This window comes from Pantherophis guttatus, chromosome 14 (assembly GCF_059756535.1).
Source record: "Pantherophis guttatus breed Tessera chromosome 14, ASM5975653v1, whole genome shotgun sequence".
Lineage (NCBI taxonomy): Eukaryota > Metazoa > Chordata > Lepidosauria > Squamata > Colubridae > Pantherophis > Pantherophis guttatus.
Genome location: NC_142076.1, coordinates 176335 through 192577, shown reverse-complemented (window position 1 = coordinate 192577; position 16243 = coordinate 176335). Strand labels below are relative to the sequence as shown.

Sequence of the window (16243 nt, the reverse complement as noted above, 5' to 3'; positions counted from 1 at the left end):
CATGCACACTTGTTATTTTCTTAGAAGGTGGATAAAAGTGGTTTGCCCTTCTGTTCCTGCAAAAATGTTTTTTTCTTCCTAGATTAGCCTATGAAGTCCAGTCCAAGGACTAGCCAGGTCCAGTTCTCTTCAGGCGAGGTGTTCCAGATGGCCAATTACCAGACCTTCCTTGTGGAGTGTCTGCATTGGGGAGGGATTGCTTCTTGGCAAGACCCCCTCAAAGATGTCAATTGGACATCTTTGAAAGATACCATTTTATGCTCTTTCTCCTCAGTTATTAATGTCCCCCTGTATCTGTCCTTCAAATGATTTTTTTTAGTCCATAGATTCATAAACGCATAGAATCTATATAGAAGCTAGATAGTACCTTAGGGATTAGGCTTGGCCCTGGTTCGCACCGGTTCTATAGAACTGGTAGTAAAACTGGCGGGAGGTTCTGCCCACCGACCCCGATGTCATCAAAATGCTTCTGCGCATATGTAGAAGCTTCTGCAAACCAGTAGTAAAGATAAGTAGAATCCTGGTCCAACCCCTTTGCAGTGCAGAAATCCCTTTTGCTGTCCCCAGCCTCTGTTTGCAAAGACCGCACCCCTTCTCTGAGCAGATTATTCTATTGCTTCTTTCTTTTCTCTGGTTTTTATTCCAAAATATTGTTCTTATGATTAAGGTAGCAAAGAGCTTTGCAATTTGTTTATTAGTTTTTCATAGTGAGAAACGGTACAGAGATTTCTTAAATCAATATGCGTATTCTGCTTGCTTTATCTCAGGGTGAAGGCCATGGAGAAACCATACAATGTTTTAACAGCAGAACAGAAGGAAGCTATTCATGGGAGGATATTGAACTACCTGAAAATATATCAGGCGAGAGAAGGTAGGGATGTAAGAATGTCATGCAGCCTTCCCATCATTACAGCCTGGAAATGTTGGATTGGACACCTCTCGCTATCCTATACTGGTTGAGGATTATGAAAACCTGTTTAACACAAGCAGAGGATGTGAAGTTGGGCAAGGCTGATTCAGGAACCCTGGTGGTGCAATGGTTAGAATGCAGTATTGCAGGCAATCTCTGCCCACAGTTTGGAGTTTGATCCTGACAGGCCTCAAGGTTGGCTCAGCCTTCCATCCTTCCAAGGTCAATAAAATAAGGACCCAGATTGTTGAGGAAAATATGCTGACATGTAAACCACCCAGATAGTGCTGTAAAGCAATAGGGGATGATTTATAGGTCTAAGTGCTATTGCTGGTACTATAATAGAATGCATTGCATCAGACAAAGAATGCTAAGGCAGAAAATAATCTCTCTACCAACCCAAGGTCTAAAATCTGGATTGCCAGGGTGGACAGGTCTTTAAAGCAGTTATTTGGCAACCATTTGGAAGTTTCCTATCATCTTTATGCAGGATACATTTTTCAACCTAGTTTGTAGCTTTATGATTTTTTGGGGTGATCTCCCATCCTAATACTGAGCAGTACTGTACTGTCCTTTGCTTTTTCAAAATCAGTGATGCTTAGCTGCATAGTGCTACCTGCTATAGTGGTTCCAACTAGAGCTGACTGCAAAAGGGTTGTTTATCTATTTATCAAATTTACATGGCTATCTATATGGCACAAGGTATAATAAAATCAACCATTAAAAGCAAATATGAAAACCAATTACAACAAACAATAAGCATAAAAACAAGATTATGAAATGCTAAATCATCATGTGGTGCCATGGTGCCCCCAGGTCTAATGAAAAGTCCTATTTTGAGGGCTTTCTGAAGTGCCCTAAGGTTGGGGCTAATCTCACCTCAGCGTAGGTGCCACAGCAGTAAAAGCTTGCCTTCTGGGTCCTGTCAGATGGAACTCTTTAGCAGATGGGACCAGCAACATGCTTCTCCTGCTTTTAAAAAGTCTCCACAAAATTTTAGGGAAGAGAAGATAGCTGGTCTTCTCTAGTAGAAGAAGAAAATTGGCACCCAAGAAACAAGCCACGATAACATGATATATGTATCAAGACATAATCACACACATTTTTAAAATTATATATTTCTATTATTGTCTTATATCATTGGCACAGTGTAGTCATGATGCCTACACATGGTATCACTTGCAATCTCTTCTTCATCATGCACACCCGCTGCTTCTCAAGAAGAGGCGATGTCCTCTTTTGGGGAAACAGGATTTATTAGAATTTAGGCCACTGGAGAGAGGAGGATTCCACAGAAAACTGGGCTTTGACTGGGGCCCTTTGTTACTAAATGAATGCAAGAACACCACATCTCAATCAGGAGAATTTCACTGTAATTATCTCCTCCTTTGAAAGAAATTTCAAAAAATGTTAGAAATCAATGCTTCTTTTCCTCCCCCCCATCTTTCCTCACTTCACTTCCCCCTTTCCCCTCCCCCCATTGTTCTTCTATTTAGTTTTGTATTTTGTATTTTGTAATACTCTATAACCTAATAAAAAAAAATTAAGAAAAAGAAATTTCAAAAAGTATAGTTGGATGAATTTCCTTTCATCCAACTGAATGAGAACTGGTAGTGGGGGAAACCAATTCTCCCCCCACACTAATCCCCTCTTTACAAAGTGTGGGGCAAGAGAGGCAAGAGAATGAAAGAAAAGTTCTTTTTCTATAAATGACAAAGCAGGAGAAATCTCAGAGGGAACCCCCATCTGACTTACCCTTCCACTAAGGAAACCTTCAATGATCTCTGGGATTTCTAAAAATTTCTGTACTCCAGCTATATTCCATGGTATGATGCTAGATGGACCTTCAAACACCAATTATCTCATGAAGAGGTCAGCACTGTAATTTCTGCTCTGAGGAAACGGGTACAAACCCCTTGTCTTTGCTGCCTTCTAGGTACTACTTGCTCTCCAGATGCCAACAGCACCCATTGGCTTCTCAGCAACTATGGCCGATTTAGTGCCCTTGCGAGCATTGAAGAGTTCTTGTCAGTGAATGTTAATTTTAATGCGGTAAGTGAATTTATGTAATTCTGAAGCTAGCAAGAAAACAAGAATCCCTTTCTCATCACTTACAGAAAAATTGGAGCATTGGATAGTTCTCTTGATTGCCCTAGGGTCTCAAGGCCACTTTCTTAGGTTTATTTTTCCTATATTTGTCCTTTTGCTGAATTTATTTTGAGCATCTTGAATTTTCTAAGAAAAAGTGACAGCTGCTTCAGAAATCAGTGCAAGGTGAAACTGTTCCCCGTGGTTCTAGGTAAGTACTGCAAATCAGGTGCCCAAACCCTGAGCTTCAGCTCTTCCTAGACGCCTTTTATAATCAGCACAATGTACATTTTCAGGTTTCAGTCCTGGCAAAACTGTCTTCAAGCCAATTGGCTGAATTACTCATAACTCTGGAAGCCTGGAATGATGGAAGCCTTCTAATGGAGATCATGAGCCACTTGGACACCATGGCAGATCTGGCCAGATTCCTTGACCAGCTGAATAAATTTGCTGCGGTACATGAATTTTGTTTAAGGGGTTTGGAAAAGATGGGGAACAAAAGGCTTGTGAAAAAGGTGAACAAAACAAATTTCTGCCAGATGCTGCTGTTCAAATATTTAACACAAACAAAGATAAAATCTAAAGGAGATGTGCCCAATTTTAAACATTTCTTATTTATCTGTTAAATTTATTTTCTGCCTATCTCACTTTGGGGCTAATCTAGATGACTTACAACAATAAAAATGGAGAAATTAAGCATAGACGTAACAGTAGCAAAGCAATGGAACAATAGAATAAACAAGAAAAATAAAATATGAGAATAAAGATGAGTGAATGGAGAAGCAAAGAGCAAGGGAGATAATGGGCTTTGCCACTAATCTAGTAGCCATCTGCAGTGTGGTATTCCCCCTACTGGGTTCCCAGACAACCACCAAAGCCACCTCTATTCTAAATATTCTGTTTATACAATAGTACTTATTCTCTATTTAATTGTAGAATATTATATTCTATAAATATTCTAACTTATAGAATATTCAGTTTTTCTATTCAGAATATTTACATGTATCAAGATTATTATTTAGGAAATGTACAATTTATATAGTGCAAGAAAAAAACCTGATTTGAATACAGCAATCCTAAATTGAAGAGCTCTTCAAGGACTCAGTGTTGTCAACATTTGGCAGGAAATGATATTTTCTATACTTTATCACAGATAAAAAGAAAAAAGCATTCCTCCCCCAAATATTATTTTGCAATCATGACAGATGATTCCTCATCTAAAAGTACTGTGAAGCTCACTGTGCAGCTTTTGAAGAAGAGGGTGTCAGAAATGGGCAGTGAGGGAGTTGACCTACTTACCAAATTGAGGAGCTTGTCTCTTGACAGATGGAATTGCAGAGCAGTGACAATTGTGATTTGATTCTTGGCATCACATTGCGAAAATTAGCTGTAAACTTTGCAAAGTTCAAACCCAAGGATTTCACCTACTGGTTCCAATCTGCATTCCAAAATGTGCTGCATGCTGTGAACAGAAGCCAGGTGGTCTTCCTCCCACTCAGGATATCTTGTGACTCCTACCAACAAATGTGAGTATGTCTTCCATGCATTACAGCTGTTTCCCCCCTATAAAAAAACCTTGGCTCCATTACCCCATGATAAGCAAAGGTTGTTACTGACCACTGAAAGATGTAGTCCCATGGCCAAGGAGTTGGATCCTTGCTGCCTTCATCTCATCACCAGCCCACTGCAGAGACATTATTTATTAGATGTTTTTCTATCTTCTCTTAACCCAAGCTGTCCTGCATGCCAAAAGAGGAAACAGTTAACAAGTTTTTTTTTGGGGGGGGGGGGTAGTACAATCAGAGGAGTTCTCTCCCCCACTTTACCTATAGAACACACCCACATCATACAGTAAAGCCCATTCTAGGGAGGTCAAGACCTGATTATAATCTTTATTACAGGCAAGTATGAAGCTTTAACACTGCAACTGTTTGGGTGTTACAGAGAAAATAATTCAGCCATTATATACACACGGATACATATCTAAGAGTGTTAGAGATGGTTAAGACAGGTAAATTAAAATAAGGGAGGGAATAGATGTTAAAGGAAGACCAGTATGTTACAAGTGTCAATACATCAGAACATCATCGCCCTCTCACGACGATGGGAAGTCTTGTGGTTGTAGTTAAGTCCATCCAAAAAAGGAGGTGGGGGTAGAAGTCTCAAAGGGTCGCCCTCTCATGGTGACCAAACCAGCATCATACGAACAAAGAGAAGGTGATCTATCTCCCTATAATCCAAGACTCTCGATGTCTGTATCTCCTCCAGTCCTGACACCAGTGATGGCCGAGGATTAGATCAAAAAAGTAAGGTGGAGCCACTGGACAGAGTACATAGGATTGAATGATCAGGGTAATTTTGGAGGATAGGTGTTTAAATAAAGCTGCAGATCGATCCAAGATTGCAAGTTAATGCTGAGTGGTCGTAATAGACCTAGATCTAATAAGGGGAAAGAGGGACAGTCGAGGGGGAGAATAAGTCACCATCCCCAGTTTGTAATCCTCAGTCCCTATCCCACCACCTTGCTCTTCAGGCTACTTAGCTCATTAGTTTAATAAGTCCCCCAGTGTTTCAAGAAAGGAGAGTGTCCAAATCCCCCAGAGGTTGAAGGGATCCTAATATTTGCAGCCTTTGCAGCATTGCCCTCTCCTCTACTAACAGCGAGGGCTTAGCTCTTTAGCTGACCTGGTAGAATATATTGGAAAACATGTTGGAATAATCAATCATTGATTCTTTGCCATGGAAAAGGTATTGCATAGGGACACATTTTGAGAATTGTGTAGCCATAGCTGTCCTTGACTGACCTAGAAACAAGTTCAGGATGGGAGACAATCAGGAAGATCAGAACTGCAAGTTAGACTGAGAAGTTAAATAACTGTCCCAGAAGAAGGCAAACCAAACTACTCCTGTAATGTTGCCAGACAATCTCCCTAGACACATCCATGAATTTATTAGAAGCTGAGCTGTAAGTGGAGGCCCATTTGTACCCAGCTAGATGGAAACAGGCTTGGGATTGATTAGTACTAAGTGGGTGAGACAGTTTTGTTACAATATTTTGAGGATCAGACTCAATAATAAATTCAGAAGTATTTTTCTTCAGTTAAAGAAGAGTTTATTCATAACAGGCATTCTACTTGTTCTGTCAGATTTTACAGTGAGAAGCAAGCATGAGGTAAAAGCACTCTCTATTTATATCAAAGGGGAGGAGTCAAGGATGGGGGTGATTACATAAGAATAAATTAAAGGAGGAGGAATAAATTAACTCTTAATATCCTGTACATATATACATATCTCTTGTTATAGAATAAGGCATTTACTTATGACAAATCCCCCTCTAAATGCCGATTCGATATATAACAATGATTGCATTCGGATTCAGAGCTATATAGTACTTGTAATTTTGATGTCAAGTATTTGTGTTGTTTAGAAGGTAAAGGTTTAGTTAATATATCAGCTATTTGTTCTGAGGTTTCGCAGTGGATTGCTTTAATGAATCCATCCTGAGATAAATGTCTGACGTGTTTAAATTTGATATCTATATGTCTGGATCTTTGACCAATGGCGTCAGATCTTGATATTTCTATAGCTGCCTTATTATCTTCATGTATGACAAATGGTAGTATTGGATTTTTCCAAATATCAGATAATAAATCATTAAACCATACTAAATTATTTGAGGCTTTAGATAAACAGACGTATTCTGCCTCTGTAGTGGAAGTCGCTACTAAATCTTGTTTCCCAGTGTACCAGAATATTGGGCAACCATTTAAAAATAATACATAACCTGAGGTGCTCTTTCTACATTTGATGTCACCTGCCCAGTCTGCATCAGCGTAACTGGTGATAATAGGTTCTTTAATATTATTGGGTTCTAAGAGTAGGCAGAAATCTATGCTGTGCTTTAGATATCTTAGTATTCGTTTGACTGCTTCCCAATGATACATAAGTGGCTTACTTACATGTCTAGATAATAAATTAAGTGGCAGAGCTATATCAGGCCTGGTCCAATTAGATATATACAAGAGAGAACCAATAATTGATCTATACAATGTATTGTTCTCGAATTCAGGCGAAGATTCATCCATATTCCTTAAAAAATCAGTCTGCATAGGAGTATCGCAAGGTTTGGCATCTCTTAAATTGCATTTTTCCAGAAGTTCTATAATTTTATCTCTCTGAGATAATTTGAATCCCTTTCTTGTCTTATTGATTTGAACTCCAAGGTATTTGTTTACCCTTCCTAGCGACTTTAAAGAGAAATGTTCACTTAGTCTGGATACAAATAAGTCTTTCTTTTCTTTATGTTTGCCTATATACAAAATATCATCCACATAGATTAACACAAATTCTAATGATTCACCTTCCTTTCTAACAAAAAAGCAATTGTCTGCAGTTGTGGCTTTGAAATCCATATTTTTAAGCACGCTGACAAGACATTCATACCAACGCTTGCCGGATTGTTTTAATCCGTACAAGCTTTTGTTAAGTAACCAGATCTCATCTCTGTTTGTACATTGGCTATGAGGTGCCCTTACATATATCTCTTTGTCGAGTTTTGCATGTAAGTATGCAGTCTGCACATCATATTGAAAGACATCAAGATTGAGTATAGCCGCTATGACTAAAGCTGTCTTAACACTTTCAGTTCTTACAGTGGGAGAGTATGTGTCAGTGTAATCCTCAGGATATTTTTGAGCGTAACCTTGTGCGACTAATCTAGCTTTATATAATTTATTACCTTCTTCTAAATCTTTGATTTTGAATATCCATCTGGTGCCTATAATTGTCTTGTTCTTAGGTGCAGGGACTGGTGTAAATACACCTAATTCACGCAAGCTGTTCATTTCTTTTGTTATGGCTAATTCCCATTTTTCTTTTTCTTCCATGGGAAGTTTTAACACTTCCTCATATGTGTTAGGTGTTGGTATCTCGTCATTCACACACATTATATAATCCTTATACTTATTAGGTAATTGTCTTCTGTTACACCTGATTGTTCTTATTGGAGTGCTCTCATTATCGTGTAGATATCTTGCTTCCTTTTTGGTTAATGAATCTGTTTTTATCCTGGTGTGGTTACCTGTCCATGTTTTGTTTTTGTCATCATGTGTGTTATGTTCATGTTTCTCTCTTTCTATTCTGTCTTGTTGTTTAATGTTTGGTTTAGTATTTTGGATTATCTCGTTAAGATGTATCTTAGACCAGTTGGCCTGTTCATGAAACACTGCTGTTCTTGAGACTATGAATTTGTTATTACTGTCAATGAATCTATATCCTTTTGTGCCTGTTTCGTATCCCATGAATCTAAGCCTTCTGGATACGTTATCTCCCTTACGTCTTAATTGTTTTGGTATGTGTACGTCTGCTGTAACCCCAAATATGTGCATGTGTGAAATTTTAGGTTTCCTATTGTACATCACTTCGTATGGTGTTTTATTTAGTATGCTAGACCAGGTCCTATTTTGGGTATAGTTTGAATATAGTAATGCTTCTGACCAGAATTGTTTTCCTAAACCAGCATCTTCTAATGTACATCTAATCATGGTTTGCAGTGTCGAGTTTTTTCGTTCTGCTGTACCATTTTGAAACGCAGAAAATGGGCTAGTCGTGAAGTGTAGCATTCCTTTCTCTTTTATCCATTGTGAGAATTCTTTAGACATGAATTCGGATCCCCTATCTGTCATGATTCGTTTTATTTTGATATTGTGTTGTGTTTCTACACGTTTGTAAAATTCTTTGAATTTTTGGAAAGTTTCATCTTTGTGTTTTAAAGTATAAACAAATCCATAACGGCTATAGTCGTCTACAATAGTTAGGAAATATCTTTTTTTGTATGTGATGGATGGTGTTAATGGACCAACCAGATCCATATGTACCAGATCAAAAATTTGGTTAGAGGTTCTTGTTGCCCTTTTTGGTTTTGGGTTAGTTCTGAGTTTTGATGATTTACATACTGAGCATTCTAAATAGTTTTTACAATCCTTTATTTTAACGCCATCAGCATGTTCAATCATTTTTTGTATTACAGGGAAACTTGCATGTCCCAATTTTCTATGCAACATGTGTGCACATTCATCATGAATTGGTTTGCCTATATTGGGCCTTTTGTTATTGTGTGTATCACTAGTGGGTGTGTCTTTGTGATTATAGTGTGTTTTGGGTTCTTCATTGTCATTGTTGTTACTATGTTCACTGTCTATGTTAATGTCGTCATCAGTGTTTGCATTAATGTTATGCAACCATTTATCTTCTGTTACAAGAAAGGGTAGACCCCCTTCGATAATTACACTATTCAATTTAGTCCCATTCTTTTCTAGTATTGCTTTTCCTCCAGAGAAGATTATATTTATGTTGAAATCTTGGCTTAATTTCACTGCACTAAGTATGTTATGTGATATTTCTGGTATCAACAATACCCCCTCTATTTTACCCAAACCAGGTATATTTACATTTCCTTTCCCTATGACTTGAACATTTTCTTGATTGGCTACTCTTATCATAAATTTATCATTTGTGAATGAAGACAGTATTTTCTTGTTATTTGTTGTATGATTAGTCGCCCCTGAATCTATGAGCCAAGCATTATTTTTTGATTTTTGTGTGATGACATCGTTATGTTTATCTAATCCATTTAATGATCCTGATTTCCTATCCCTTGAATTATCTCTATCCTTTCTGCGTTCTCTGTAGTTTGGGGAGTCCCTATATCTGTATCTATCAATAGATGATTGCCTGTCTTGATATCTACCCCTATAGTCACGGTTTTGTCTTTCCCTATGAAACATGGGGCAATCTCCCTTAGAGTGTTTTCTGGATCCACAATTGTAACATTCAATTGTTTTTTGGTGATTCTCTTGGAAGGCTACTCTTTTTGCCTGTCTGTGTTCTGTGTATGCATTGTATCTACTTTTCCTCAAATTATCTTCAGCTATTAACTTGTTTGACAGACTTTCTATGGATAAGTATCCTAGATTGATTGAGTCTAAGTGTGATATGTAGTTATCCCATGATGAATCTAATGAGTTAAGGATAACGCTTTTCATTGTCTGTTCTGATATTATTTCTCCTCTTAGATGTAATTCTGCTCTGATTTTGTTTAAGGATATTAAATGTTCACTTATGGTGGTTCCAGATCTTAATTTGGCTGAAAAGAAATCTTTAGACATCCTAGTGGTTGTTGCTACACTTTCACTGTGAAACAATTTAAACATGCATTGAATTATTTCTGAAACAGTAAGATTATGCTTAATACTGTAGTACATGGCAGGTGATATGCTAGAAATTATTAAATAGAATGCTCTGTGATGCAGGCAGTCCATTTTTAGAGTCCAAGGTCTTTTGGGAGGATTGGTTATAAAAAATAATAAATTTTCTTTCATAAAGACAACCTGAATTTGTTGACACCATTCCTGTAAGTTGATGCCATCAATTCTAAGTTTTGGGAAATCACTGGGTAGATTCCCAATATTATTATTCCCACTACTTACAACTGTGGGTAGTCCATGGTCCTGTAGATGTTGAAAATTGCAGAATGGTGTGGGTATTCTGCTGATGAGCTTGAGAGGTTCTCCTTCTTCATAAAGTTCATTGTAGTTCTCTGTGTTCATCTGCGCATGCGCGTTGGTCATTTCTCTGCTGAAGCCGCTGGGAGAGGTTCTCTTTGCTGTAGCTCCCTCGTAGTGCTCTCCTTCTGATGATTCGGTCTCCGGCTCGATCTTGGGTGTTCTGCTGGCAGCTGTGGTTCGTCTCTTCTCTTTGGAGCTTTCTTGCTTGGGGTATTTTGTTCTTTGGATCGTTTGCGGTGTGGGGGAAAGTTCGCAGGGCCCTCTGGGTTCAGGCGTCGTCATCATCGTTGTCCGGATCGAGTCGTGCAGGCTTTGAGGTGTCTGTTTATTTCTTCGTCTCTTTTGTATTTTTGCATTATCGGCTTTTATCGATTCTTTTGAAATTGTTAGACTTGTGCCAAATGTTTTAAATAGTTTTCTCATGGGTGTTTCGATTTCTTGTTCGGTGGATGATTCTTCTGTATCTGTTTCTGACTCTTCAGAAGAATAAATATATTTTTTGTTATTTTTTGTGTTTTTTCGCGCCAGAGTTTTTGAATGTTGCATTCTGATTGGTTCAGCCGTGTTCATTTCTGTGGCCGGTTGAAGAAAAGATGGCTGCCTTTCAAAATTTTGAGCGGGACCTCTGGTCTTGCTTCTGGTCATTTTTTCTTTCGTTGTAGGTTCGCTCACCATTTTTGTATTTTCGGGTTTGGCTTTTTCAATGTCTTTTTCTCTCGCTGCTCCGTTTTCTTCCAAGAAGCCTCGGAGTTCCGCGATGAGTTTGTGGTCATCTTTTTGACTTTTTATTAGCCTCAGTATCTCCGATCTGAGGTCTTTGTCTTTTATTTCGTTCTCTTCTTGGTTGTCGGTTTCATCTGCTGTTTCTTCGATGTCTGTGGTGTTATCTTCAGATTCTTTGATTGTTATATTTATTGGTTCGTCAATCATTTCGTGATCTGTTTTTGTTTCTTTATCATTTGCCCTGGTGTTGGGTCTTTCTTTTTTGTTCTTGAGGTTTTCTTTCTTAGGCATGTTGGATTTTATTGAGTCAGTTCAACCATCGACTGCTACCAGTTTGTTACAATATTTTGAGGATCAGACTCAATAATAAATTCAGAAGTATTTTTCTTCAGTTAAAGAAGAGTTTATTCATAATAGGCATTCTACTTGTTCTGTCAGATTTTACAGTGAGAAGCAAGCATGAGGTAAAAGCACTCTCTATTTATATCAAAGGGGAGGAGTCAAGGATGGGGGTGATTACATAAGAATAAATTAAAGGAGGAGGAATAAATTAACTCTTAATATCCTGTACATATATACATATCTCTTGTTATAGAATAAGGCATTTACTTATGACAAGTTTCAAAAATTGCAGGGTTGTGGGCTAGACTGTGTTGGAAGAAATATACATCTGGCTCAGTTCCAAGCTGGGAGAAAGACACTGGAAACATGGAGGCTAATTGGAAAGATGGTTTAATGATGAACCACCAGAGTTTGTGATAAAATGGAGTTGAGAGTGGGGGTGTTTTATATTTTCTTTGGGCTTTGTACTTGAGCTTCCTGTTCCTGTGCAATAACATGCCCTTTAATATTTCTACTGGCTGTTGTCAGATTCCTATGGGGTCATGTAGTGGTCATAGCTGGCTCTATAGGCAAAAGAGGAAAGCAAATCTTAGGTGCTTGTCTGAGCCAATCTGGTCAACCTCTGGCTTATTGTTTATCTGAACTCCCAGGTTTCTGTGACTTTGAACTGCTGGCTGTATGTATGCAATCAAGGGGCTTGTGTTCTGAAAGCGTATTGGGCAATTCCTGTTGTGGCTTAATGGCTTTCATCCTGTTTTAGATCTTGAGTAAGGGGTTGCTTCTAATCCTACCATTCTGCCTTTGTTCAGACTTTGCTGCAAAATATCCTGTCTTGAATGGATTACCAAATCTGCATTTCTAAAAGATGCCTCCTCAGTTTCTGTTTGCAGGCAGGGAGACTGGGGCTGCTTTCTGCCTCTTAAAAAAACATGTTTCTCCATTTCTCATTTAGGGAAATATAATATTCTGCCTTTTTAAAATATTCCTCAAAATATTTCATTCTTTGGGGGGTGGGGGGGGGCTTCCCTCAACTGAGAGAAAGCAACAGCAAAGCTCTTCCAATATTGCTGCCACAAAACTGCTTGGTTGTATCCCTAAAGTCAGGAAAGTCCTTTACTTGTCAAATTATTATGTCTCCTAGACTGAAGGGATTTAACAACATCTATTCCAACATCCCAGCAGAAAATGCTGCAAACATTTTTGGATTCATCAAAGCATTTTTGATGTCAAAAGTCAAATCAGGTAACTATACCTTAAGGAGACTCTAGCCCCATGATGGCGAACCTATGGCATGCGTGCCAGAGATGGCACACAACCCCCTCTCTGCTGGCACGCAAGCTGTCACCCCAGTTCAGTTCTGCTGCCCATGCGCCAGCCAGCTGGCCTTCGGGTCTCTGCTGCACATGCACGGGGGGGCGGGCCACATGCAGGGGGCTGCTCACGCATGCGTGGAGGGCAGGGCGCATGCACAGGGGCACTGCATTGAATTTTGGGGGTTTGGCACATGCGCATTCGCATATGCACACACACGCTTTGGGCACTCAGTCCTGAAAAGGTTAGCCATCACTGCTCTAGCCTTTACTATTTAAGCATGCAAAACAGGATGTGTTATGTGGCTAAAAAGATCCTAACCATTAATCATGAATGTTAATCCATCCAAGATGCAAGATATCTGACACAGTGTTTACAAAAAAAATAAAAAAATAAATCAGAATCAACCATGAAAAATGTAGCTTTAAAAAAAGGGGGACAGGATGTTAGGTTGCATCAAGAGAAATTCGGTTTCCAAATTCAGTGAAATGGATACTTGTGTGGTAAGAAGGCAGAGACAGTTGTCAGAGAGGACCTCATCCCACAACTAAAAAAGTCTCCCATCAGTAGGTGAAGATTGCAACCCAGAAAGATCCATATTAAGCTTTTGCGTGAACCTGGGAATGAAAAGAAAAGATACTGTTTATGTTCCACTTGACTTGCATGTATTTAAAAACGGGAAAAAATGGTAAGGGATCAGCTCTTTCTTGACTTTCACACTTTTGGTCAAAGTCAGCAGATTTTAAAGATATTAATGCTGCTTTCTCCCATTTTTAATTTTTTTTTTCAAACATAAACATCAAATGTATCTTTTAAGAACGAAGTCTTGATCCAGTCATAAATAGGTACAATCGCTTACATTTTTTAACAAACTCCATTCAAAATTTCCTCATTGCATCTTTTAAAATTACAAATCAAAACAAAATTTTTTAACATAAATTCTAACATCTTAATTTAGGCCATACTATTATATCACCACAAATCTTAATTCCCAAATAAACTCCACTCATTTTTATATCCAATTATAAATCAAAATTCATTCTAACTCTTTCCTAAATTTTCTCCATTACTTCTTTTAACATCAATATCAAAACACAAATTTAAGAAATATTATAACCTCTTGATCTAAGTATTTACCTTACTATTTTATCACCACAAATCTTAATTTCCAATATGTACAACTCTATTTTTATTTCAATTTATAAATCAAAATTCTATCTGTATTTCTTAATGTCTGGACCCATTTCATCCAATCTTTAGATCTTAAACTTTGTCAAGTTACACTTAATTTTCTTGAGCTTATCATCTATGACACATTTCATTTTACACATATTAATCTCAAAATCATTTCACTTTATTTTAATTGTCTTCCAACATATTATTTTTCACTCCATATTAATTTGACTATTTTCCAGTATATTCTCCTCTATATCTCCAACTATTGTTTAGCTGATTTCTAGCAAATTTTATTTTGGCTGATTTCCAGCATATTCTCCTCCACATCTCCAACTCTTGTTTGGCTGATACCCAGCATATCTTGTTTTGACTGTTTTCTTTTCAGTATATTTATCTATTATTTAATTATTTCCAAATATACTCTTCCAGGGTGTTTCCCAACCTATTTCTTAATGTTGATCATTTCCAGCATACATTAAATTCAATCGCAATTTGTTACTTACCGTATTTTTCGGAGTATAAGACGCACCGGAGTATAAGACGCACCTTAATTTTGGGGCAAGAAAACAAGAAAAAAAGAATTCTGCCTCTGCCTACCAGCATCAGGATCACCGGCATCCTCACTTCCATTTGGATTTTGATAATGAGTAGCACAGATCTTTTTATCAGTTTAAAATAAATCCTATCTATTTAACTGGACTGGGTAGGGTGGGGTCGGGGATGATTTTCAGGGGGGCAGTAATCTCAGGAAGTTAAGAAGAAGTCTGCTGGTATAGGGGGTGGGGATCTCCAGTCCTCGCACAAGTTATGAAGGCAGCCATCAGAACTGCTGGAGCTGCTTCCAGGCAGATCCTGGGAGAACTCGGAGCTCTCGGTGGCTAAAGGGGAAGAAGAAAACTCTGGGCACGTTGAGAACACACACACTCTTGTTGCTGGAAGAAGGGGAGAAGGGCTGATTCTCCTGTAGTCTCCCCCACCCCCTGTGCCTACACTCCTCCCTCCTCAGCCACCTTCTCCTCCCAAATGGTCTTCATGCCCAGAGGGACTCCAGCTGCAGTCGAGGTTGGTCCCCCCCCCCCCCGCTCTCTTAAACTGAACTGCACTGAGCAGCTGGGGGGGGCGGTGTGAAGGAGAAATGTCTCAGCTCCCCACAGCCACTTGGCATTTTGACCGCCCAAAACGGATCAGCGGCAGCTGCAGTGGCGGCTTTCTCCCAGGATCATTTATCAACGAGTCAGAAAAGCAGTGAAGAAGAAAGAAAGGGGAGGGGGGAACCAACTTCGACCTTCTTCCAGCAACAGGAGAGTGTGCTTTCTCAACGTGCCCAGAGTTTTCTTCTTCCCCTTTAGCCACCAAGAAGAAGGAGGGTGCGCGGCTCTGCAAATTGCATTGGAGAATCGGGGAGGAAAATGCCGGAAAATGCGACGCATGGAGGCAATGTTCTTGCAAAGCAGGTGCTTCTGCGTGGAGAGGTGTAAGGCAAGATGCTTGCCGCCCGGGCTACCCATTCTTCAATTCGGCTTTGCGAATTGCTTTGGGGAGGAAAAAGAGCATTGCTTCCATGTATCGCGTTTTCTGGCGTTTTCCTCCCCAATTCCCCGAAGCAATTAGCAAAGCTGCACACCCTCCTCCTTTTCTGCAGCCTCACTTTCTCTTCCCTCTTGGCCAGATCCATCTCCCAGGCCAGGAGCAGAAGCTGACCACCCTCAGCCTGGGTTGTCTGGAGAAGGGGCAGGCTGGGCAGCGAGCACCTTGCCTTACACTTCTCCACGCAGAAGCGCCTGCTTTGCAAGAGCATTGCTAAACCTCCCAAGGGTGGGGGCCAGTGGGAGGGCGGGGCTACATTCGGCATATAAGACGCACCCAGATTTTCATCCCCTTTTTGGGGGTAAAAAGATGCGTCTTATACTCCGAAAAATACAGTAAGTCTGTGTTTCTTATTTTATCATCCAATAGTTCATTAATCATTCACATTTAATCATATTTACCATTCTCAACTTTGTTTACAATTTAAAATTAAAACATGTTACATCAGACATATTCTCCACATATTCTCCCATAGTCTAATAAATTTTCTTAAGTTTGTCTCATATTAATATATACTCTTATGCTTTTGTAAAAATATCAT

General features: G+C 39.0%; 1 protein-coding gene and 1 long non-coding RNA gene across 2 annotated transcripts in view; one reads left to right on the top strand and one right to left on the bottom strand.

Moving 5' to 3' along the window:
- Window positions 1-16243, top strand: part of LOC117667375 (uncharacterized) — a 196580-nt gene that overhangs the window by 64397 nt on the left and 115940 nt on the right. Inside the window, exons 31-35 of the mRNA XM_087878699.1 lie at window positions 768-871; window positions 2847-2962; window positions 3295-3453; window positions 4325-4524; window positions 12770-12870. Coding sequence (XP_087734825.1) covers window positions 768-871; window positions 2847-2962; window positions 3295-3453; window positions 4325-4524; window positions 12770-12870 — 680 coding nt within the window. The remainder of the gene's footprint in view (window positions 1-767; window positions 872-2846; window positions 2963-3294; window positions 3454-4324; window positions 4525-12769; window positions 12871-16243) is intronic.
- LOC148112075 (uncharacterized) lies at window positions 677-4737 on the bottom strand. Its single transcript, XR_015729886.1, has 3 exons — window positions 4616-4737; window positions 4298-4512; window positions 677-2236 (listed from the first exon to the last, which is right to left on the bottom strand). It is a non-coding gene; the product is annotated as an uncharacterized LOC148112075 (long non-coding RNA).